The sequence below is a fragment of the Clarias gariepinus genome, chromosome 24 (genome assembly GCF_024256425.1).
Source record: "Clarias gariepinus isolate MV-2021 ecotype Netherlands chromosome 24, CGAR_prim_01v2, whole genome shotgun sequence".
NCBI classification, from domain to species: Eukaryota; Metazoa; Chordata; class Actinopteri; order Siluriformes; family Clariidae; genus Clarias; species Clarias gariepinus.
In genome coordinates this window covers 112,501-138,605 of record NC_071123.1, presented here as the reverse complement: position 1 = coordinate 138,605, position 26,105 = coordinate 112,501, and the positions used below count along the sequence as shown (strand labels likewise).

Sequence of the window (26,105 nt, the reverse complement as noted above, 5' to 3'; positions counted from 1 at the left end):
GCTTCGAGCGATTAGTCCTAGCTCACCTCAAGAAAAGCCTTCCACCCACACTGGACCCTCATCAGTTCGCGTACCGTGAAAATAGGAGCATTGAAGATGCTGTCTCCCTAACACTACACACGGTACTATCTTACCTGGATAATAAGAACACTTACACACGAATGCTTTTTGTGGATTTCAGCTCTAAGTTCAATACAGTCATCCCCTCCAGGCTGATTACGAAGCTCGCTGATCTCGGAATCAACACCTCTCTATGCAGCTGGATACTGGATTTTCTGACCAACAGACCACAGAATGTTAAATCCAATAACATTCTCTCCTCAACCATCATTCTAAACACCGGCGTTCCACAAGGCTGTGTACTGAGCCCCTTCCTGTTTTCACTGTACACGCATGACTGCAGTCCTATGTATGGTTCCAATACCATAATAGAGTTTGCTGATGACACAACAGTGATTGCCTCATCAATGACAACGACGAGACCAACTACAGGGCAGAGGTAATGCACTTGGCCGAGTGGTGTGATGACAATCACCTGCTCCTGAACACCAGTAAGACCAAGGAGCTCATTGTGGACTTCAGAAGGAGAAGAGGTAATACACACACCCCTGTCTGCATCAATGGGACAATGGTCGAACGTGTTACTACCTTCAAGTTCCTGGGGATACACATTTCTGAGGACTTAACCTGGTTCACTAATACCTCCAGTCTCCTCAAGAAAGCTTCCCAGCGTCTCTTCTTCCTGAGACTACTGAGGAAGAATCACCTTTCTAAGAACATAATAAACAATTTCTATCGTTGTGCAGTAGAGAGCATCCTAACCAGCTGCATTACAGTCTGGTACGGTAACTGCTCTGTTTCGGACTGTAAATCCATCCAAAGGGTGGTGAAAACCGCCCAGCGCATCATTGTTACCCCTCTTCATGGCATTGAGAAGGTGTACAAGAAAAGGTGTCTGCGTAGGGCCCGTAGCATTGTGAAAGACACCTCTCACCCTGCACATAAACTGTTTTCTCTCCTTCCCTCTGGAAAAAGGTTCAGATGCCTAAAAGCCAAGAGCAGCAGGATGAGAAACAGTTTTTACCCCACAGTGGTTACCTTATTGAACACTTCACCAACCACCTAACCCCTTTACATGCACAGCATCATCATCACTGATAACCCAACATCCCTGTATAATATCTCTGTAAATATTCCCTGTACATTCACTTGTATAATCTGCACTTTGTCAGTACACTAATATATGTATATTGATATATGTATAAATGTGTGTATAAATATACTCTCTGCATTCCCTTCCAGTTGTTGTTATTCATATTTATTCATATATATTTTCATACTATTGCACATCCTGTAAATTCAACCATATATAGTCTCTGTATATCTTTATCCCATATACTTATATTTAGACATATCTGTATATCTACACTTATTTAGTCAATTAATTCATCCATCTCCGCTCACTTTACACTGTATATTCATTTAAATATATACATCCTGTATATTCTTCTGTAAAGCCAATTCATACATAGCCTTTATTTTTATTATTTATGTATAGTATATATAGATCTGTATATATGTTTATACCCCACTGCTAACTTATATTTCTGGTTAGATGCTAACTGCATTTCGTTGCCTTGTAACTATGTGCAATGACAATAAAGTTGAATCTAATCTAATCTAATCTAATGTGACGAGATCTCCATCCAGGAGCAGGACACCAGGACGAGTCAGACAGGTCCAGAGGACAGAGGGGGTCTGGATCACTGGCAGCTCAGGAGAGACATGTGTAGAGACAGAGAGACAGGGGAAGAGAGAGAGAGAGAGAGAGAGAGAGAGTTGATTTGAGAAAGAACCCCAATGCGTTTCCAAGTCAGTGGTAATTTTTAAAGCGGCCACACGATGTCGCTGTTTCATACAAAAACAACAACTTGTCGGCGAAGCGCTTAGAACCACATGGGAGTTTGTTTGCCTGCAAAATGCTTTGATTTAAAGTGACTTACAATTACGTTGAGTTAAACTCTCTGTAGTAAAACGTTAACTGAGACATTTAAAAAGAAAAATGTACATAAGGTTTAGTAATTCCTAATACTGCTATTTTTTTAATAAGATACAAAGTTGATATTCACATGAACCTGCATTTATAAAGATTAATTTTATTAACATAACTTAATGTTTGTTTTTACATTGAATATAAAATAAATTACCTACAAAATGAATATAGAAAATTCCAAACGTGAATGAATTTTTAAACACTGTATATAAAGCGAAATAATTAAAAAAAATCTGAGTTGATGCAATAGATTTTTTTTATTCTTAACTTAAATAGTTTTGTGTACATTACCTAACGTTTCAATGTCTTTTTTTAGCTTTTTGAAACAACAAAAAGATACAAAATATGAACAAATCTATTAAAGTTTAATTAAAGTCACGTAAAAAGACTACATACACTAGCTACTTCATCATAAACATGTTAACTAATAAAAAAAGCTACCTGATTATAGACAATACACCTCATTATCATTGTAGTTAATACTCGACCTACCTCATTATAGACAAAATGCTAGCTACATTCTTATCAACACTCTACCCACCTCATCACAGACAATACAATAGGGACCTCATTATGGAGAAATACTCTAAATACCTCATTATGGATAATATGCTAGACATTCATGATATACATACACTAGCTACTTCATTATAGTCCATACACTACCTCATTACGGAAAACATGCTAGCTATGGTACCTCATTATAGTGAACACTCTAGCTACCTCACTATATATAATATGCTAGGTACCTTATTATAGACATACACTAGTTACCTCATTATAGAGAAATCCGCGACCTACCTCATTATTAATAACTTACTAGCTACCTCATTATAGACAATACACTAGGTACCTTATTATAAACAAGATGCTAGCTACATCATTATAAACAATACTATAGCTTCTTAGCTACCGCATTATAGACAATAAATTAGCTTCCTCATCACAGACAATACGCTAGCTACATCACTATAGATAAACTGCTAGCTACCTCATTATCTCATTATAGATGATCCACTAGCTAACTAATTGAGTTTGTAAATGGTTTGAATCAGTATGAGATTTCCAAACAACGAGTGTAACAGTGATCCCGACCGGCTATGTTAGCTCTGCTAAACACGCTTGATGTGTTTTGTGTGTGGTGTAAGTGTTTATTTAGTTTAGAAATTTTAAACCTCTTGAGTCACATGTACAGTTTATAAATGGACAGCTACAGGACTGACACTTACACCGTCACTTATGTGGAGGCAGTCCTGTCTTACACGTGTCCTGATGTGCATGTGTATTTAGTGTCTACTTCAGCTAGGCTACATACATTAATGTGCACACTTCTTATTCATAATGTTTAGATGGAATAATAGAGAGTGATAGATAGATATTATGGTCATGTGACGCACTGCTGTACTTGGTCATACAACGATGTCACACCATGATTACGTATACAAATAAATCAAAATAAGGATGATAACAAGGGAAGATGGAGCAAGTAGGCTACGTGTGCTTGACTGCTAGTGCGGATGAAGTAGAGGAGGGTATTAACAGCAAAACACCACACGTAACATCCAGGACGGCAAATTTCACAGAAAGCACTGCGGCATGACGTCACAATGTGCGAGGCTTATACGCTCGATTACGCTCACTGTAATTACATTTATCAGTTATTAGCATCTTTTTGGGAGTTTTGTCATATTGGAAAGTGTGACGTCAATATTTTTTCATGTGATGATATGTTGATGTGTGTGTGTGTGTGTGTGTGTGTTGTCCCCACTACTCCCCAGGGAATGAGGATGTGTTCATCATTGTGAATTGCTTTACTGCCGCACCATTACACTCTGTGCTCTGGGGGGAGTGTGTGTGTGTGTATATGACCTGAGTGTGTGAAGCTGTGCCTGACTCCCCCCGCGGCTCCGTCACATGGTACACGCCACCTTCTTCTTAAAGCTGTAGTGTGGGAAGAGTTTCCTGTTGTGCTTTGGTGCTTAATTTAAACACCACGCTTCACTTTAACGCCTCATTTTTTTTTCTCCAAGGACATCAGAGACTGACGGATGTGTTGTTTTTCTCTCCGTCTGTGAGCCATCCGTCCATCTCTCTCTCTCCCTCTCTCTCTCTCTCTCTCCATACATCCCTCGTTGTGTGTCCAGCTGTGTGATATTGAGACAGAGCCAGAGTTACACTAATGAGAGAGGAAGACTGTTAAAGCGACGCAAAGGCCCTGAAAAGAAGCAAATAAGAGTGTGTGATGAGAGTTGCTATAAATACACTGAGAATCTCTCTCTCTCTCTCTTTCTCTCTCTCTCTCTCTCTCTCTCTCTCTCTCTCTCTCTCAGGCTGTTTGTTTCTCTCAGTCTTTGTCTCTCTCTTTCATCTCAAAATATTTGGACTCGTCCGATGTGGAACCAGTTGGTTCATGAAAATGAGTTTCTCTCTTTTCTCTCTCTCTCTCTCTCTCTCTCTCTCACACACACAAACACACACACACACACACACACACACACACACACACACACACACACACACACACACACACACTCACACAGCCTCTGCTGCTGTCAGCATCGGCTGCATGACTACAGCCATCGCTATTGCCACGGCAACAACTGCACCATTGCTAAGGCAACAGCTGCAGAATGCCACGGCAACCAGAGGAGCATCCTCTCTCTCTCTCTCTCTCTCTCTCTCTCTCTCTTTATCTCCCTCACTATCTCGCTCTGTCTTCTCCTGTCCCTCCCTCCTCTCTCTCTGTTAATGTTTGACATTCTAATCGTGATGTATAAGTGACTTTCTCTCTCTCACTCTCTCTCTCTCTCTCTCTTTTCCTCTCTCTCTCTTTTCCTCTCTCTCTTCCTTTTCTCTCTCTCTCTTCCTCTCCCTCTCTCTCTCCACACACAACCACTTAATATAATCTCTCGTCCAGCCCCTCGCTCTCTCTATCTCTTTCTATCTTTCTTTCTTCAGCAACCTATCCCTCTTTTCACCTTCATTCCTTCACCTCTTTTCATCATTTCATCCCTCTGTTCTCCATTGCTCTTTTTCTTTCTTTCTTTCTTTCTTTCTTTCTTTCTTTCTTTCTTTCCTTCTTTTTTCTTTCTTTCCTTCTTTCTTTACATCTCTTCGTCCTGTGTTGCTCATTTTTTCTCTCTCCCCTCTCTTTATTTAACAGAAGCCCACCCTCTCTCTCTCTCTCTCTCTCTCTCTCTCTCTCTTTCTTTCTCTGTCCCTCCCTCTGCTCTTCCTTTACGTTCTTTCTCCCTCCCTCCCTCCTTCCATCTTTCCTGTATTTCCCTATCTGGTTCAGTCAGTCAAAAAAGAGGCACACGGGAGAAGTAAAGGGGGTACGGCAGAGAGAGAGAGAGAGAGAGAGAGTGAGAGAGAGGGAGAAAGAGAGAGGGAGCAGGAAGGGTAGGAAGGGCAGAGGGTGAAGGGGGGATTGGGGTGTTGGATTTTCCCCCACCTGGGTTCTCTCTACCATGGACTGCCTCTGCATCGTAACCACAAAGGTAAGAGAACCGTCAGTCCATCTCTCTCTCACTTCATCTCTCTCTTGCTTCACCTCACTTCTTCTCTCTCTCTCTCTCTCTCTCTATTTTTTTGTCCATGGCTCTCTCTGTTTTCTTTTATCGTTCTGTCTGTCAGATTGTAAGCGACAGAAGATATGAATAAATGGGCAGAATTTGGGGACACCTGGTAGAACGATCTTTGCTCCATCGCTCTCTCTCTCTCTCTCTCTCTCTCTCTATCGTTCCTGGTGTTGTTGGTTTGTGCTCGGCGTGGGAATACTGATGAAGTTCACACAGACATTTACAGTCTCTGTACTTCTCCTTGTTGTTTCATCCGATCTCTCTCTCTCTTTCTTAGACACACACACCCACACACACTCTCTCTCTCTCTCTCTTTCTCTCATTTACAGTAACTCCACCAGTTGTCATATCCTCTTCCAATTCAAGGTTCGATTTAACATTCATTAGATTGTGAGAGAGCAAGTGTGCGTGTGTGTGTGTGTGTGTGTGTGTTTTAGCTCTGAAATTGATTCATACAGTTTGTACAGTACTCAGGTTACATAAACGAGTATTACATCATTAAACATAGTAATGTTTGAATATTATAATCGGTATATAAAACTACAGTTGCGTACTCTACACGTCCGTCTTTACCCAGTGAGCAGTGTGTGTCCACATTCCCTCTCCTCTTATTCCTCCATTTTTATCAGTTTTGTCTTCTGGACATTTACGAATAAATCCTTCTTCCCAACTGACTCTTTTGAACTGAATTGATTCTTCAGTAGAAACGAATCACAGGTTTTGCACTCGAGCTCTGATGACTTTATAATCAGATGTTAATTCTCCTCAGTCACACAGATAAAAGCACCGTTGTGAACCTACGAGTGTCCTGAGCGGTGACTCAAACGACTCAACAGTCATACAGACTGACTCCCTCCGACAGCTCATTCCAAAGAATCAGAGAGTTGAATCACAGCAGTGCGAATGCTGCCGATGCCTGAGCGTGCTCCTGGGCTTCCGGTATAATATTTTATAACAACATCAACATAACATTTAAATGTTTATATTCCATCACCTGGATTTCTTACTGTGGTTTATTTAATTTAGGGTTGAATTTATCTTAATGTTCTACTTTTATGTGGTCAGTTTTAAAGACTCAGAAGTTAAAACACACACTCGACTGAAATCAGTGAGCCAGCGAGCTGCCGTTGGGATAAATAACGTTTCGTCAGTGATGTCATCACGCGTGCTTTTTCCTGCTGTCGCTGGAAACTCTGATGTTACAGGAGATCTCAATGCTTACTGGAGTGACGTGAAGAACAGTGCCAGGGCAACACCTCCATAAACCTCCAGCACCAGCAGGGACGAGGATCGAGCGCTCGAACTGGAGACGCGCTCGCTCTCTGGGCCGCGGAGTCCCTGGAAATTAGTTAGCTAATTAGTTAGCTAGTCACTGTTCGGTAGTAAAGCTTGCCTAAAGTGATTAAACTTTGTGTTTAAACGATTGTAACGTCTCATGCAGAGATTATTCAGGCAATTCAACATTTATGTGATGTTTTAACCTCTTTTTCTGTATTTAAAACAGTTAGCGTCGTTAGACATTAACTAGCCAGTTATCATATGATTCTGTCAACCAATCAGAGGCTGACGTCCTGAGTCACTGACTTTACAGAGACTGTTTTTCTGACTCACTCACCAATCAAACACAGTATTCCTGACCAGAGGCTGTGTTTCTGACTTACTGACCAATCAGAGGCCGAGTTGATTCACACCTACGTCCTGTACTAAAAATGTCTACGTAAGTTTTCCGTCTGGCTGCATCAAACACACAGTGTGTATGGATTAAACTGTTGTTACAGAGTTGTTACACTGCCCTAACTCTGACACTGCAGTGCTGCCAGCTCGCCGTATTAGCATTAGCACCAGTAGCATTAGCTTTAGCAGGGCCATATTGAGATACAGTGCTGCTGAAAAGCATGAATTAAAATTAAAGATGGTGTTTAGCACTTCTGCCTCAGCCCTGTGTGTGTGTGTGTGTGTGTGTGTGTGTGTGTGTGTGTGTGTGAAAAGCAAAGCTGTTCATTTCAGGCTTCTGATGTCCTGTTGAGTTTCTGGCAAAGTGCACAAGACTGGCTTACGTAATGTTCTTTCTTTCTCTCTCTCTTTCTTTCTTTCTTTCTTTCTTTCTTTCTTTGCACCCCACATTAGAATGAAAGACGAAAAATAGGCTGAGAGAGAGAGAGAGAGTGTGTATGTTTTGCGTAGGATGAGGCTGAATAGCTCATCGCTGGCTGAACAGTGAGTAAATGCAGAGAAAGGAGCGGAGCGTAGGATTGGAGGACTGGAGGAGTGTGTGCTGATACATAACAACCTTCTGTAGCTCTGCCGGAGTATAGGGCTGAGAGAGAGAAAGAGGGAGAGAAAGAGGGAGAGAGAGAGAGAGAGAGAGAGAGAGAAGGCAGACAGACAGACAGTGGAGGAGGAAGAGAGGCAGACAGACATGAGAGAGTTAGATAAAGAAAAGGAGCGAGAGTCAGACAGACAGACAGAGGAGGAGAGAGAGAGAGAGTCAAACAGACAGAAAGACAGAAGAAGTCAGATAGAGAGAAGGAGCGAGAGAGAGTCAGACAGTAAGAGAGTGAGAGAGAACATTAGATAGTCAGACAGACAGACAGAGAGAGAGAGAGAGAGAGTCAGACAGACAGAGAGAGAGAGGTGTGACTAAGGCTTGTATAAACTGTAACTGATTAACATAATCAGATTTAATAACTATATTATTTTTAGACAATTAGGTTTATTTCTTCTTTCCGTTTCGTGCAGTCGCGCGCCGTGACCCTGAGGGGAAGTGACGCCCCCACGTCCTGTACATAAACACCGTCAGCAACTCTGCCGCAATTCATTTAATTTAAAACTGAATAATCATCATTACTCCCTCACCCTGTGCTTATTCAGCTCATTAACAGCTAATGATCACTAATCACAGCTTTCACACTCAACCTGTGTGTGTATGGGTGTGTATGGGTGGGGGGAGTGTGATGTGTTTAATGGTAAATGTTGGTGTTTAACGTTCGTATGTTTCGGCCTGTTTAGTGTTTGATGTCAGAGCTTTGTTGTCAGTGTTTGATGTTTGTATTGACGTTTAATGGTTGTGTTTCCTAGTTGTGCTTGATGTTTGTATTTGATGGTGGCGTTTGACAGTTGTGTATGATGGTGTTTGATGGTGTTTGATGGTGTTTGATGGATGTGTTTGATGGTTGTGCTGGATGATGTTGGTGTTTAATGCTAGTGATGGATGCCCCGTGTGTCTCTTTGACTCATTTGTTACAACACTAGGTGAAGGTTATATTTTTGGACATTTGAGAATAACCCTTGTGCTGACTCACGGTGTCGGAGCACGGAGGCCACACCGCACGAGCACGGGGTTTTACAGCAAGATTTTCGTAATGTTGCCCAGCGACACTCCTGAAAAAACATACTTTTATTGACTTTTTTTTTTGTGCAGCTTGCATAAAGTATAGCTTCATTAGCATTGATTTACAATCATCCAAACATTGGAGTTTTATATGTATTCCTCAATCTCAGTTTAAATAATCAAATCCAGTCATAATGCTACATTAAAGGAGATTTTAATGCTGTTAAAAAGATTTTCACCCGCTTTTAACAACGTGACATGTGGTGAGTTTTAAAGTCTTAATAAATTCCTGATTTTATAAGGGTGAAATTTCGGGTTTGAGAACGAGGACACGAGGGCAGGCGTTTCAAATCAACATCGTGAAAATAAAAAGCTAAACACTAAAGTTAAATATCATCAACACAACAGAAGCAGAGCAAAGCTGAATGGTGAGCCAGGAACACACATCAGGATCAGGAAGTGAGAACAACCAGGTGTGCATGTGATCATGTGACGTGTGATGAGTGAAGCCTGCTGGGAGATGGAGTTCAGCGCCCCCATGGTGCTTCACTGAGATGAGGTCTGACACTCGTCTGGTAAAAGTCCTTACTGAAGATCTGTGTGCTTTAGCAACCCGTTTTCTAAAGCGTTATTTATAGATGAATAAAGATAAAAAAAGATCAAAGAGATAAAAAAGATAAAGCCGGTTCGTCAGAGTGTTATCCCAGTGCTGATACAGCTCCATCATGTGTTAGGATTAGTTTTTAATGAAAACCAAAAGCCTATAAAATATCTGTCTAAACGCTTCGTCACGAAAGTTCACCCGCGATCCTGAGATGAAAAAATAGATCCTGACAGATGACTAGTTTGCGTTGATGCGTCTTTTTTGTATTGCATGTGCGAGTTGTTTGTGTGCGTGTGTGTATGTGTTACATCACCGACTATTCCGCACATGAGAGTGTGTGTATATGCATCTGCACGCGCGTGTGTGTGTGTGTGTGTGTGTCATTCGGCTTCTTTTGGCTTGGTTTGATTTGTGGCCTGTTCCCATGGCGACGGAGCCGAGTCCATGCTCGTCAGTTGACAGAAGTAGACAATATGAAGTGGGCGAGAGAAAAATGTGTGAGAAGATTTCTGCACCATGCTTGCGTGCGTGATTGTGCATGTGTGTGTGTGTGTGTGTGTGTGTGTTGTTCTTGAGATGGCCACTGTGTATATGTGTGTATATGTGTGTGTGTGTGTGTGTGAGACATATAAAGAGAGTCTGAAGTACAGGATTACTCCGAAAATGTCTTTGAGAAGAAACCGAAGCGTCCCCGTGGGTGTGTGGAGTGAGAATGCGCTCGCTCTTCCAAATATAGCCCACGGTTCGGTGTGTTTCGCTATGTTCAGTAATTAACACTCTCCCTCCATCTCTCTTCGTTAGCTCTAAGTAGAGCGCTTTATAATCAACAGATTTGTAAATAAATGTAGAAAAAAAAACTCACTGCAAAACACAAAGAGTGTCAGAGGTGTTAAAGTGTGTCTGTAGAGATTTACCTCCGGTGTGTTTTAGTCTCGCTGTGACTTTGGAGAGTTGTGTAGAAGTCAGAAGTCACCTCTCAGGCTTTGTGCACACGATCAGGATCCGAGTGAATTCTTCTCAGTTTTGCTGTGATTTCGCTCGGAGTGTTTTTAATACACAACATGTCAGAACGACACTGAATCTCACTCGGCTCTGGGATTAACACACAATTTAAATGCTTTCTTTAAAGGTCCCATATTGGACTAATTCTTTAACCAGTTGCCCCAGCTGAAATACCCCAACGCATTTTTTCCAGTTCCTCAAACTGCCTCTGTATTTCTGCTCCTCCTGCAAACACGCCGTTCCAGTCTGTACTTGACCAGCCCAGGGGCTTCCCTTACATAAGGTCACATCAGGGGGATAAAACTGAACTTGTTTAAACCACGGCTGGTACTAAAAAAGGGGGAAAATTCTTACAATTTGTGGTTTGTACACACAAACACACACACATGCACACACACACACACAAACACACACACATGCACACACACACACACAAACACACACACATGCACACACACACACACAAACACACACACATGCACACACACACACACAAACACACACATGCACACACACTGAAGACCTGACTTAACGTCTAGACGTGACTAAAGTGAATTTTAATAAAAAGCTTTAAATTAACTCAATAATCTTGTTCAAAAAGACTATGGTCATTTTTAAAAAATGTGACATGTCAAGTGTTAGACCCTGTCTGTCTTTCAATCTTTTATTTCATTTGGTTTTACATTAGAATTATTATCAGCTTTGCCAATAGAGTTGACTTTGATCTGAACGCAGTGCAAATCAGTGAGAAGATCTTAAATGCAAACTAAACTAAAAATATTTATTTTGTTATAGATTATCATAAATTAAATAATGTACACTTGCCTTATTCTATTCTCAGAACTATTTGGCTTCATTAGAAATAAATGCTCAAAATTAAGAAGGATTATCTGCCAGTTGAGGAAGCTTTCTGCAGCAGATGGGTTGATGAGCGACTCATCCCAAGTCAAACTGCACATCCTGACTTCATCCAGAACCCAATGAGAGCCAAGCTAAAGTCCAGCCAGATCTCGTCTCACCCTCTCTGTCTAAAGAACATTAAACTCCTCCATCTAGAGTGCTGTGATGTCTCCGGATGCTCTCTTTACAGCTCGACTCAGTCGCCAGCCTGCTCGAGGTTCTGGCTCGGCTTTGGTTCAGAACAGGATTTTGCTGAGTTCTGAACCTGAGTTCAGCCGGTCAGGTTGAGTTCTGCATCTGGAGCTGCTGCAGATGGGCATCAGGCTTCTGTCTGCAACATCATGTGTATGAATTGGATCAGAAAATCTTTAATCTTTAATCAGCTGCTCTTATAAATGAGCTCCAGGATGCAATTACACTTAATGGAATCTGTTGCACACTTTACACACTATTTACAATCGCTCTTCGTCATCCAGACAGGTTTTCTACACTGTGCAGCTCCTAACAGAACCTAATATATTTATATATTCAGTGTAGGTTTATTGTAAAAACAAATCGATTTCTTATTTTTCTATATGGACAGTTTGACAGCAAAACACAATAAACATAATTTTTAAAACTCAAATGAAAAAAATAATTGTTTTTAAACACCAAGTTGTCTAAAACAAAAGTTGGATTTAAAAACACTATGTAATCATATTTTAGAAGCTTTAAACTTGAGCAAAGCATGAAACGTAGACACGTGATTTTCAAGCAAAGTTCATGTTGTGATCAGCCAATCATCTTGCTTCTTTGTCATGTGATCAGTTAAACAAAGGTACTTCCTGGACAACTTCCTGTGAGTGGTTTCTTTAGAGAATGGATTTTTTAGAGAATGTTAAAGCTCAATGCATATATAACTCCAGTAGTAATAAATGACAGGCCTGCCTTGTGCAACGTCCTCGATACACTCTATGGAACAGGACATTATGTGATTTGGATGTTGTTAACACACGATGGTATCCTCAACAAGACAATGTGGGGTGCTGAAGAAACAGAGAAATAACATTACAACACTTAAAATGTGTGTGTGTGAAGCTGTTGATTATATGGTGTGTACCTGTGCGATGATAGCAAGCTGTCACATGTACCAAAGTGAAACTGAAACCGTAGAGGACGAAGCCGAAGACGCTGTAAAGTGAAGTTTTCGGAGTGTTTTTAATGTTTCTCCTGAGCTTCAATAATCCTCATAATTAAAAAGGTTTTGTGTGCAACTCTTTTCTCCTTGATCTAATTTGCTGTTCGACTCACAATCAAAGCATAAGTTTGCTCTATTTTTTAATGAAAAGTCCACCAACATATTGATACTAATTAGCATACTTAAATTACCACAAACACAAATGCACGCTAATTTATTCATTGTGACAAAACAGTGGGAGATGGAGTTATAGGGCTTTGCATAATCACACAAACATAAAATCTAAACTGATATTACAAAAACAGTTTTGAAAAAATAGTCGACATTTGTATGTTCGAAGGAATCATTCACCAAATATTCTCTATCAGTTTGCAATAATTTTAGCTTCTTAAAAAAATACCAAATGGAGTTTTCTCGTTCTCCTCTCAAACTCTTCATGCATTATTATTGTTTTGTTATTTTTTTTCCTTTTATTTACTGAATAATTTTGTGAAAAAGTTCACGCATACAAAAAATTTATGTATTTAAAAAACTACTTTAAAATAAATAAATGGGATTGTGATTTAGATTATAATAGTTTAATTAGTTAAGAAGCCGCTTGTCTACCTCCAGTTTATGTGAAATACTGTTTAATTTAAATTCGGTTTACTTGTGCATGTTTTTACTTTTTTAATTTTATTAATTTATTCTTGGTCAGGACAGGAGGGAGTATTTCCAGCGTATATATAAAGCATCATTGCTAGACAATTTCTTAAAACTTATATTTGAATTGGTTGGTTTTATTTCGTTTAATTCCACTTTTGTAACTTTTTTTGTTGTTGTAATTTTCTTATGTCAGGTCAGGAAATTTATGATTGGATAAAATTCTACACTGAAAAAAGCAGGATATAAAAAATTGTTTTTTTTATTTGTTGATTATTAAACCTTAAATTATTTTTAAATAAATAAGATTGTCATTTATAATTATCATTATTTTGCTGCTTTAACTGCAGTTAGATTTGTAATGTGTGTCTGTGTGTGTTCTCATTTTCTGGAAAATTCCACTCTCTGCATTATGATTGGGTCCCAGTTTCAAACTCCTGCCGGGCCCTTAAGCGAGGCCCCTGACTGCTCAGATGGATAATGAGATAAAAAGTTGCACAATTATGTAAATGTAAATTAATGAAAATTCAACCTTGTCTAGGATTGGTTAGCTCTGTAAAATACAAGCCAATCCAAAAGCAGGGAGTCGGGACATGATTCATTGTGTTTTACCAAAGTTTAGTTATCACAGCATAAATGAATATTTATAAATTTTTCGTGTAAATGTTTGTCTATATTATGTTTATGTATATTTTTTAGACATTTTGAGATAAAACTGTTGATAATGATGAGAACTAATTAAATTTCTTGCACGTTTTCCCCCCCAAACGTACAATATTACTTTGTGCAAGCGTTCTGTTATGAGTTAAGACCAAAAACTACGATTCAAGCTTTTGTCTGATTTTCTAAAACAAATATACCCCATTTGTATTGCTGTTGACTGCCACGTCCACTTGGTTTGATTGACAGCATTCCTGAAAGACTGTACAATCTGTGGACGGCTCTCAGAGGAAGCTCTGATGAAGCATCGGTCTATTTGCAATGGACACATCTTACAATGTTCAGCTCTTAAAGCAAACACAGAGCTCTAGATAACCACAGGAAAGGCTTCAAGCTCGGTTCTGGTTCGGTTCTAGATTAGTTCTGGATTACAGAGCAGCCGGAATGTGATGAGTGTAAATTCTTGGCAGGCGAGCTGCAGGGAGCTGCTAAAGCAGGAGAGCTGATTAACCGTTCATTAGAACAGTGAGTTATGAGCCTGCAGAGTACTTAGACACACACACACATACACACACACACACACGGGAAAGAGACTGAGAGGAGTGTGTATGTGTGCATTATTGTTCGCATGTTTACATTGGAGTAAATTCTTCATGGCAAATGTGTCTCAGGTGGCCGGTGCAGGTGTGTGTTTGTGTGTGTGTGTGTGTTCTTTCCACTTTGGCTTGCTCTTCTGACAGCTGGATGCGTAGTGGTGGCGGCAAAACTAGCAGATTGGAAAAGCTGTGAGATCTCGAAAGCTTTTGATGCTGTCTATCACACACACACACACACACACACACACACACACAACAAATAAAAACAGATTTTCTCCTCTTCACAGCATCGCTGAGACAGCTTTTGTTTGTGCATTTTTTATAATAATGCTAATGAAGGTGAGGTTATTAATGAGAGTCGAATCGGCTGCTCGTCAGATCTTTTGCTGATTCTGTTTATCAACAAATAAACGTTAATTCATGCTAATTATAATAACCGACAATGAGAATTTGCACATTTGTCACCACTTGATTCTGCCAAGTCATTCTAGCATGACTGCTGCTTTTAGCATGTTGCTAGCGGTCAAGAGAAACTTTGGTTGAAAGATGTATGCTAATATTTTCCGTGTTAAGTCAGGTTTTTATATTACACACTAAACAGCTAGTCGAATCTGGTCAGGTATGCTAGCATTAATGGCGTTTTTTCATAAAAAATTATTAATCACAGAGTTAAATCTCTGTATATTTTAAACACTTTTAATTTGAACACAAGTTAACTAAGCAGCTCAGTTTGGTCTCATATGCTAGTATACTGTTAGCACACTGTTGTGATAGCGATTGTTAACCAAATGTTAGCTAAAAAAGGGCCTCTTAGCATGTTCTCTCTATAATAAGGTGTGTGTTAATGCTACAGAACACTGTGTGTTTTCACACCTAGCTAAGCTAGGCTTTAGTTGTCGTTCTCACAACTTAGCTAACAATTCTTGTGTGCTAAGCTAGGCTAGTGTTGGCCTGTTCTGTACATTGCCAGAGACAGCTTTTGCTAAAGTTAATATCAAGGTATGTAATGTTATTACAGAACGTTAGCATTCTAAAGTTAGTACATATATCACTGTGTAAGTTCATCACTAATACCGCAACTGTTAAACACACACACACACACACACACACACACACACACACACACATTTTGACTGTTTTTAAAATTAAAATAAAAAAAAAGATCGAATGAATGAAGGACAGATTGCCATGAACTGTTTTGTGTGTGTGTGTGTGTGTGTCCAGACTGTAGAGCGTCTCCATGGATATATTACAGTTTTTCTTTATTTTTCAAGGTCTGCTCGTCTGTCAGAGTGAGAAAAGCTGGAGGAGGGGATGCAGGAGGTCCTGTGTTTGTTTGTTTGTGTGTGTGTGTGTGTGTGTGAGAGAGAGAGAGAGAGAGAGAGAGAAAGATTCATCCAAAATTACTGTTCCCCTTTAAGCCCAAATGCAGTGGATTAGTGCAGATTTGGTTTGGTGTCTGATGTTTGCTGTGTGTTTGGGTATAAAGCATCTATAAAACATCTTAGTGAACAAATAATGAATTTCTTGTTTTTTGCCTGAATTGGTGAATCTGCATTTAAAATAGTGACACTGCACCAGTTCCACCACAATACACGACCTTACATCACCATAAACATGGGAATACTGAAATGTTTGCGATGTCGACAAAATACTGAAGTGTAAACTGTCGTAGATTTTGAAATCCAACTTGGACAAAACACAGAATTACACACAAATCTCCTGAATTACACAGGATTATTTTTAACAGTGATTTTATTCCATAGTTTTATAGTATGAAAATTGTGTTAGTATCCTGGAACATATGCAATGTTTGTTGGACTTATGAACGAATTGGACTTCAGAATGGAACTCATTTGTATGTTGGGGACTTACGGTACTCTGCTGATGTGTGTGAAATTTAGACTTTTTGAAGTGAAGAGTGTAGAGTGTGGAACTGTTTGGAATATTGAAGTGTGGGAAATTCTGACATTTAAGGAACAGGAATGTGTGAAGAAGTGTGTGGAACACTGACGCGTGGGAGATACTGAGGTGTAAAGAATATTGAAGTGTGTGAAATACTTACGTTTGTAGAATAAGAATTTAAAGAGCTACTCAAATGTAATTAATACTGACAAATAAGAAATACTGTGTGTAGAATGCTGAGGTGTGTGGAATACTGGTGTGTGTTCCTGTCACATGGATTTACATAGTGGAGTGTGCTGAAGAGTGTTTAATATTGAACATTGAGGAAGTGTTTGAAATACTGAAGTGTGTGAAATACTGCACTAGCCTGGCACGTTTCTGTATCTTTATCTTTGCATACGGCGATGCTAGTGTGTTCGCACAACGATTTTTATAAGAGCGAAAGAGAAAAAAGTGTGTGTGTGTGTGTGTGAATGTACTGAGGCTTTATCTTGATACGCGCTCTCTACCTTATCTCTCTCTCAAACTCTCTCTCTCTCTCTTTCTGACACACACACACACACACACACACACACACACAGAGTCATTTTCTTTCGAACGTTAAAATCAATCCAATAATCTGATCCTCCCTTGTGTTTCCTGACCTTCACTTTCCTCCTTCTCTCTTTTATCATATTTTCTAACCCAATTTACTCTCTGTCGTTCTCTCTCTCTCTCACTCACTCTCGTCTGTCTCTCGCGCGCTCCCACTCCCTTCATTACAGATGAATAATACATGCTCTGGGATGTTAGCTTAGTGAATGTCAGCAGATGTGCTCTGCTTTTCCACACACCACCACACAGATAGCATGTTAGCATACGCTTTACCATTAGCACACATTGGCATCACATTAGCACACATACTTTAGCACACATGACTACATCACTAAGCTAGCATGACTGTTAGCAACATGCTCGACATTTGTCTGGTAAATCTAGCATGCTATCCTACCATGAGAAAACTGGCATTAATAAAGCTAATTACTCAGGGCGTTGATTTATTTCTGGTTTATTATGACTTTTGCTAAGTCATTCTAGCATGATTGTGCTCTTAAGTTGCTTGTAATGTGCTAGTGTTAGCACCAACATAGCATACTTGGGTAGTCTGACTGTTAGCGTGTCATTAGCATGTTTTGTACACTGTGTGTGTGTGTAAGGTTTTTTCTTTCTTTTTCATTTTAACAAGACTAACGAGGTCAATTTATATCCCTTAGCTTACTAGCATAAACATAAGCAGAGCTTTTAGCATGCTAGCCAGGTGTGGTGTGTTTTCTTGTCACACAGATTTACAGAGTTTTTTTAACATCTGAAAAAAAAGTATTTAATGTTAGGTTTTTTTTTTCTTTTTCAGTTTGGTTTCCACTGTCAAATGTGAATGTGCTAAGCTAGTTTAGTTTTAATGTTAGCGTCATTGTTCAGACGCTAAAGCTAAAGAGAAAAAGGTGTGTGTTAATGTAACATTAGTGAGCTAAAGTTAGCGTAGCGCAGTGACATGTTAAGTGCAGTGGAGCAAGAATATTGCTAACATAGCAGAGCAGAGGGGTAATTATCTGCCCGTGTGTGTGTGTGTGTGTGTGTGCAAGAGAGACGAAGAGTCCCATTACTTTAAGCCGGGAGAAACTAAACACCTCCCCTGGTGTTCACCAAATCAGCGCAATCTGGCTCTTACTGCAAAGTGTGTGTGTGTGTGTGTGTGTGTGTGTGGTAGGGGGTCATATTTTCGTATTTGATCTCCAGTCAAGGACACACCTCTGCCCTCTGTCTGCCTGTCTGTCTCTAAACATATTGTTTTTTTTAAAGTTGTATTCTTCGTTGTATTAACTTTATTTAATGTTGGTTCGCATTTTTCTTCTTCAGTCCTCTTTTCAACATAATGTTAGTTATTTCTATCTCTTCGTTTCTTTTACATAATTTTTTTTCTTTCTTTTGTTTCTTTCTTGCTTTAATGTTAGCCACATTTATTCTTCTTTTTCTTTACTTTTTTATAATTGTTTCTTTCTTATTTTAGTTTCTTTTGGTAACTTAATTTTCTTTTTTCTTCTTTATCCTCAGTTCATTTGTCATTGTTTATTTTCTTGCTTTTTCTGATTTCATCTTCTTTTTTATGTTATTTCCTTTTTTTTTCTTTCTTATTCATTTCTTCCTGCTTTCTCATAAATTTTTCCTTCTTTAGTTTCATTAATTTCTGTCATTTCTTACTGTTCCTTCTTTTCTCTTTCTTCTTACCCCTTTTTTGTCTTTCTTTCTTTTATCCATTCTCCTTTATTTATCATTTTCTGCTTTTTCCTTTTGTTTTCTTTAATTTCCTCTTCATCTCCTTTTTGGTTTCACTAACTCAGTCACTTAGTCACTCATTTTATCAGTAATCAGTGTGTGTGTGTGTGTGTGTGTGTGTAAAGCCGGAGGTGTAGTGCAGGTGTGAGGTAAGGGTGAGAAGGATGGGAGCGAGCATCAGTGTGTGCCTCACTCACTCGTGTCTTCACCTCCTCACTCACATAATCACTCCATCTCTGTGTAACGACCTCTAAACGTCCTTTAGGTAACAGAATCTGATTCACACACACACACACACACACACACACACACACAGAGTTAATTACCCCTGCTGCTCTGCTTTGTTAGGCACATTCTTGCTTCATTCTACTTAGCACGCTAACTTATGCTAACAGCAGCGCTAACTCTCAAACTAGCCTAGCTTAGCACATTTATCTTGTTAGCTTTTTTTCTTGTGGGAGCGGAAACAGTAACAGTGTAAAAGTATAAGACTGAATGCGATCTATAACACACACACACACACACACGCACACACTTTAATCTCTACGCTAGTTAGCTAAGGTACTGGATAATCTCGGGTAACCAAAAATCATAACTTTTTCAGACTCTATAACACACACACAACCCCCCCCCCCCCACACACACACACACACATTCTTATGCTGTCTCCCTTCAGTTTACTCTCTCTTTTATTATCTGACTGTTTTGGTGTGTGTGTGTGTGTGTGTGTGTGTGTCTTCTCTCGCCTATTATTCCTCTCCTACATTGTATATATCAACCTTCAGCCTTTTGTTGTATAGAACCTCTACACACACATATGAGGCGCCGTATAGGGCTTAAATCAAACTTTACTCACGCACACACATATGAAACACTTGCATACACATATATGAAACACTCACACATACATATATACTACTAACTGCTCAAACAACTACATATGAAACACTTGCATACACATATATGAAACACTCACACATACATATATACTACTAACTGCTCAAACAACTACATATGAAATGCGCGCGCACATACATACATACTTTCCGCGCACACACATACATACTTTCCGCGCACATACATACATACTTTTCACGCACATACATACATACTTTCCGCGCACATACATACATACTTTCCGCGCACATACATACATACATACTTTCCGCGCATATACATACACACTTTCCGCGCACACGCACGCACACACACACATACATACTTTCTGTGCACGCGCACAAAGCCAACTGTAGCGGTGTAGGGAACGAGTGAACAACTGATCTTTAGTTTAGCGGAAAAGGGAATGGATAATTTCCTATAAGTCATTACATATCGCTGGAGTGTGAAAAAATTTTACTCGAAAATGAATTTATATTTTTATTATAATTATTATCGAGGCGAGGACATCATATAAATAGGACACAATAATTTACATTTTGATTTAATAAAGAAACCATTCGTATTATATAGGCTAGTAATCTGTAAAAATAAATAAATAAATAATACGTTTTATATTTTTTTATGGTATCAGTTTTTGTTTCAATAAATAATCTATATTTAATGTCCGTAGCGTGAAATTTCCACAGCAGCAGGTATCCGAGGTGCTTGTGTTACCATGGTAACGCAAGGAGGAAGTGACGTTGCATGGTGTTCTGAATGGTGGAATTTTGTAGAGTGAAGTTCCCTTTTCAGACATTTCCTGCGCAGGGAGTAGGGTGTAGGGAGTAGTCATTTCAATGTATATGAACTTCATTCTCCCTGATTAGTAGTAGCGTTTCTTAAATAGACCGTTAATGGACAGTTTAGAAGACAACGAGTGATTTATTTATCACCACAAAAGTGGGTGATATGGGGGGTCGGAACAATGTTTGTCCCGTGGGATTCCGATGAGTTATTGTTCATATTAGCGAAGGCGAGGAAACACATTTCACAAAACAGTATTTCTTTCTGTTGTAGGATCCGACATATTAGCCACAGATTCCGTGCTTCAATTTTCTTTTTGCAAATCATCACCTGCGTTTTCTGCCGCTGAAATATTCAGACATTATGTGGATAGTTCTGAATACGCCATGTGATTGAGCAGTGATGATACAAACCAGTACTACCATTCAGGGAGAATGAAGCGACAAGTCCGTCTACACTGAAATGCCTTCCTTTTACACTGAAATGCCTTCCGGTTACACTGAAATGCCTTCCGGTTACACTGAAATGCCTTCCTTTTACACTGAAATGCCTTCCGGTTACACTGAGAATCTCATAGGTGAATGTGCGAGAAGAGTTTGTATGTGTGTGCGCGGAAAGTATGTATGTGTGTGCGCGGAAAGTATGTATGTGTGTGCGCGGAAAGTATGTATGTATGTGCGTGAAAAGTATGTATGTATGTGCGCGGAAAGTATGTATGTATGTGTGCGGAAAGTATGTATGTGTGTGCGTGAAAAGTATGTATGTATGTGCGCGCGCATTTCATATGTAGTTGTTTGAGCAGTTAGTAGTATATATGTATGTGTGAGTGTTTCATATATGTGTATGCAAGTGTTTCATATGTAGTTGTTTGAGCAGTTAGTAGTATATATGTATGTGTGAGTGTTTCATATATGTGTATGCAAGTGTTTCATATGTGTGTGCATGAGTAAAGTTTGATTTAAGCCCTATACGGCGCCTCATACACACACACACACACACACACACTGCAGAGGTGCACCCACCACATTTTTACACCGCACATGCAGACTTTCTGGGCATGGCATTTCTTTCTCTCCTTATCTCTTGTGCAGACACACACCCACCCACCCACACACCCACACACACACACACACACACACACACAAACTGCAGTATGGTTCATTTGGATGCAGAGGTATTGCACAAGCTATGATTAGATTTTATAAACACAAACACACACACACACACACACACACACACCGCAGTCGTGTTGCCGGAGCACCGCAGTGTGTGTGTGTGTGTGTGTGTGTGTGTGTGTGAGCTGTGGAGTGGACGAGAACGAAGTGTTTAAAGGAAATGAAAATGTCAAGTGTTGCTCACGCCGCTGTGATAACTAACGTACAGCCTCTGAGTTAGAGCGGAAAGTCATGATCACACTCTACAGGAATGGCCTGAAGACATGTGCACGCACACACACACACACACACACACACACACACACCCCAGGTGTTCTTCAATACTCTCTCTCTCTCTTTATCTTCATCTCCTTCTCATCCTCCGTTTCTGAGAGACAGACATGAATGAATGCTTGAATGAAGGACAGAATAGACAGAAAGAGGTAGAGAAAGAGAGACACTTAGTGGAGTAATAAAGGGGAAAACAGAGAGAGTAGAGAGATAGGGTGGACAGAGACAGTTGAGACACAATTAGATTAGAAAGAATGATTTTGAGTAAACAGACAGAGCGAGGGATCACAGATTAGAAAGTGAAAAAGAAAGACACAGTAAAACCTGTAAACCCTGAGAGCGGAGACTCTGTAGAGACAGAGACACAGCACAGTCTGATCTATCCAAAAGTCACTGGATTAGATTAGAACATTTTAAATTCACAGCCATTTTCCCAAACATCTCTCTGAGCTCTGAGCAGGAACGTAAGGGGACATGAGGGAACGTGAGGGAACTTGAGGGAACGTGATGGAACATGAAGGAACGTGAGGGAACTTGAGGGAACGTGATGGAACGTGAAGCAACGTGAGGGAACGTGATGGAACGTTAGGGAACGTGAGGGAACTTGAGGGAACGTGATGGAACGTGAGGGAACGTGAGGGAACGTAATGGAACGTGAGGGAACGTGATGGAACGTGAGGGAACGTGATGGAACGTGAGGGAACGTGATAGAATGCGAGGGAACATGAGGGAACGTTATGGTACGCGAGGGAACGTTATGGTACGTGAGGGAACGTGATGGAACGTGAGGGAACGTGATGGAACGTGAGGGAACGTAAGGGAATGTGATGGAACATGAGGGAACGTGATGGAACGTGAGGGAACGTGATAGAATGCGAGGGAACATGAGGGAACGTTATAGTACGCGAGGGAACGTTATGGTACGTGAGGGAACGTGATGGAACGTGAGGGAACGTTATGGTACGCGAGGGAACGTTATGGTACGTGAGGGAACGTGATGGAACGTGATGGAACGTGAGGGAACGTGAGGGAACAAGAGGGAACGTGATGGAACATGAGGGAACGTGATGGAACGTGAGGGAACGTGATAGAATGCGAGGGAACATGAGGGAACGTTATAGTACGCGAGGGAACGTAAGGGAACATGCTTGACTGCAGCTACATCTAGATCCACACATTTAGGCATTTGGCTGATGCTCTTATCCAGAGCGACTTACAAAACTGCTTTGAAGTTTCTGCCATTAGACAGATCCGCACAATGAGTCACTAACTACGTACCGTCAGTAACATATTGTTGGAATTTGATTTGTTTGTTTGTTTATTTATGTATTTATTTATTTGGTGGGGTGGTGATTTGGGGGATAAACACACATATTTAATATCACTCTTCATCATCTGAGAAACACTTATCACTCCCAGTCTAATCTAATCTAATCTAATCTCATCGCATCTCATCCCATCTAATCTTATCTAATCATAGCACTATTTATTCTAATAATTTATTACAGTGTAATTTTTATTATTAATACTGCATCTTTCTAGACCATACCTGATGTCTATTATTATTATTATTATTATTATTAAATTACTTCCTCATTAAATCATTATATTGTATTTTTATACCTCAATTTGTTTCTGATAAAAGTTTACATTTTTTTATACAGTCACACCAATAAAGCCCACTTTGAAAGATAGTGATAGAGAGACAGTGGAGATAGTAGAAAGAGAGCGAGAGACAGCAAAGAGAAAATGGGGAGAGTAAAAGGAGAGTTATGGGTGTGTGTGTGTGTGTGTGTGTGTGTGTGTGGTTGTGTAAATGGGTTCTGCTCATTCCAGTGAAGTGAATCAGAACTCTTGACTCGGCTCCACAGAATGATTCGACTCGTTCTGCCTCTAATCGACTCGAGGCTGTTCGGACGTGTGGAAGCGACAGATCACGTTATGTGTGTATGAACAGATCATGGTTCACACCCCGTCTTAGGGTTCTGTTCTATCGGACCCGGGTCGAGTCAGAACCTGAATCTGCTTCCTGAGTCTGAATCAGTTCAGTGTGATGAACAGCTCAGGTGTTACAGAGGTGTTCAGCAGAAACTCACACTGCAATAGCACCGGAACTGCCCACAGTTACACACACACACACACACACACACACACACACATGTCCAAGGTGTTCTTCTGTGCTACGTACACACACTGTTTTACATTCTACATGAGGAGAGTTACGTCATGTGTCAGAATGAACAGAGTGCAGAACAGGAGGTGTGTGTGTGTGTGCGTGGTGTGTGCCTGTGTGTGTGTGTGTGTGTGTGTGCAAGGCATTAAGGTATTTATAGCTGTTCATTAACGCACAACACAGACTTACACACGTTATTCATCATGTGATCACTGTGTGTATGGATAAAGAAGAGCTCACTCTCACACACTGCCAGGCTAACAGAGCGAACAGCTACTGAAGCTCCCAGCGTTGTGTGTGTGTGTGTGTGTGTGTGTGTGTGTGTTATATTGATGTGTAACATGATGTTCTCTAGAAACACAAACAGAATGACTTGGAAAAACAGAAAGATAAACAAATTGAGCACAGAGCCGGGGTCCGACTCAGACAGGGGCGGGGCTTAAAGTCTGATATTAAACTGTCTGTCTCTCTGTCTAAATGATTACATTTTATATATATATATATATACATATACTACTGCTCAAAAGTTTGTACACCCCTCTCTAACCCCACGGTCGTCTCTGATGTTTATTTCTCTCTACACTGTAAAACAATACTGAAGGTGTTTATTATCCCAAACACACAATAATCTCCTCTGAACAGTTGATATTGAGATGTTTATCTGCTCCTTCTGCTCTGTAAAGCTTCATAACGGCTCTAATCTGAGCTGCTGGTTGTTAATTGGTGATTTCTGAGGCTGGTGACTCTAAATGAACTTCTCCTCTGCAGCAGAGCTCAGGTTTGGTCTTCATGAGAGACAGTTTCATCATCATGGAGCTCGATGGGTTTTACAAACACACGCGACACAATACTGTTCTTGTGAGAACTGATCCAGAACAGCCGACCATCATGTCTTAACATAACCACTGACTGTAGCTGTTGTTACCTAATTACCCAAATCCATATGTGTTATTTTATAGTTTTGAAATCCGCAGTATTGTTGTAGAATGTAGCAAATAAATCATTAAACAAAAAAAACAAGAAATTTGCAGGTGATGCCAAACGTTTGAGCGACAGTGTGTAAATGTATACAGAATATCTTTTTATTATATGATATTGCTGTATATCCTATATGTTAACATTTTTGAGCAAGTGTGACTGCACTAATGATGGTTTGTGTGTGTGTGTGTGTGTGTGTGTGTGTGTGTGTGTGTGTGTGTGTGTTTGTGTGTATGTGTGTGTTTAGCCCCCTTAAAAACACACACACCCATTACCTTCATGACAACCACGACTAAGACATGGAGAATCTTACGACTTCCCATGACCGCCGTGGCCACACGTTCTCCCTGTCGGGCCCTTGAGCGCGGCCCTTAACCCTAAAACTGCTCAGATGTGTAATGAGATAAAAATGTAAGTCACTCTGGATAAGAGCGTCTGCCAAATGCTGTAATGTAATCTAAGGTAATGAGAAGTTTACTCTGAGTCTCTAGTCACTGGTCTGTAGTACTGCAGTAAACTCACTGCCCTCTGGTGGCTGCATGTGGAACTGCAGGATGAGGAAAATCCCAAACATTCCCTAGTGACTATGAGGTGATGGGTTTAAATCCCAAAAGCGAGAGAGAGAGAGACTTTTACTGAATTTGCTTTAGTTATAATAAGTGAAAAAGTTTGTACACCCTTTCTTAGTTTGACAGATTTTATTATCTGCTATTATATCTTTTTAATCTAAACATTACAGCAACTCAATTTCCATAAGCAGTTCTCTTTATTTGCCGCGTATTTATTGTCCCCACCACCATCTTCTCTAGTTCTCTAGGTATTTTTTTTAGTTATTTTATTTACATTTGTGCCTCAGTAAAGCTTCTTTATGTTCACATAATCAGTTTGAGGTTCAAGGCATTAAGAAGCAGGAACACGTCTCTCACAAGCCTTAAACCAGAAAATACCAATCTTTCAAAGAGTTTAAAAATGAAATTTAAAAAAAGCATTTAGCAAAAGGGAACAGAGTCAGAAATATCCTTCTTCTTTATTTTTGTGTGTCTTAATATTTTAAAACATTCT

General features: G+C 39.9%; 1 protein-coding gene across 1 annotated transcript in view; it reads left to right on the top strand.

Annotated features, from left to right (window-relative positions):
- The first annotated feature begins 5,302 nt into the window (after positions 1-5,302).
- The window catches only part of LOC128512227 (disks large homolog 4), an 87,712-nt gene continuing 66,909 nt past the window's right edge, over positions 5,303-26,105 (top strand). The window contains exon 1 of the mRNA XM_053485408.1: positions 5,303-5,553. Coding sequence (XP_053341383.1) covers positions 5,524-5,553 — 30 coding nt within the window. The 5' untranslated portion in view covers positions 5,303-5,523. The remainder of the gene's footprint in view (positions 5,554-26,105) is intronic.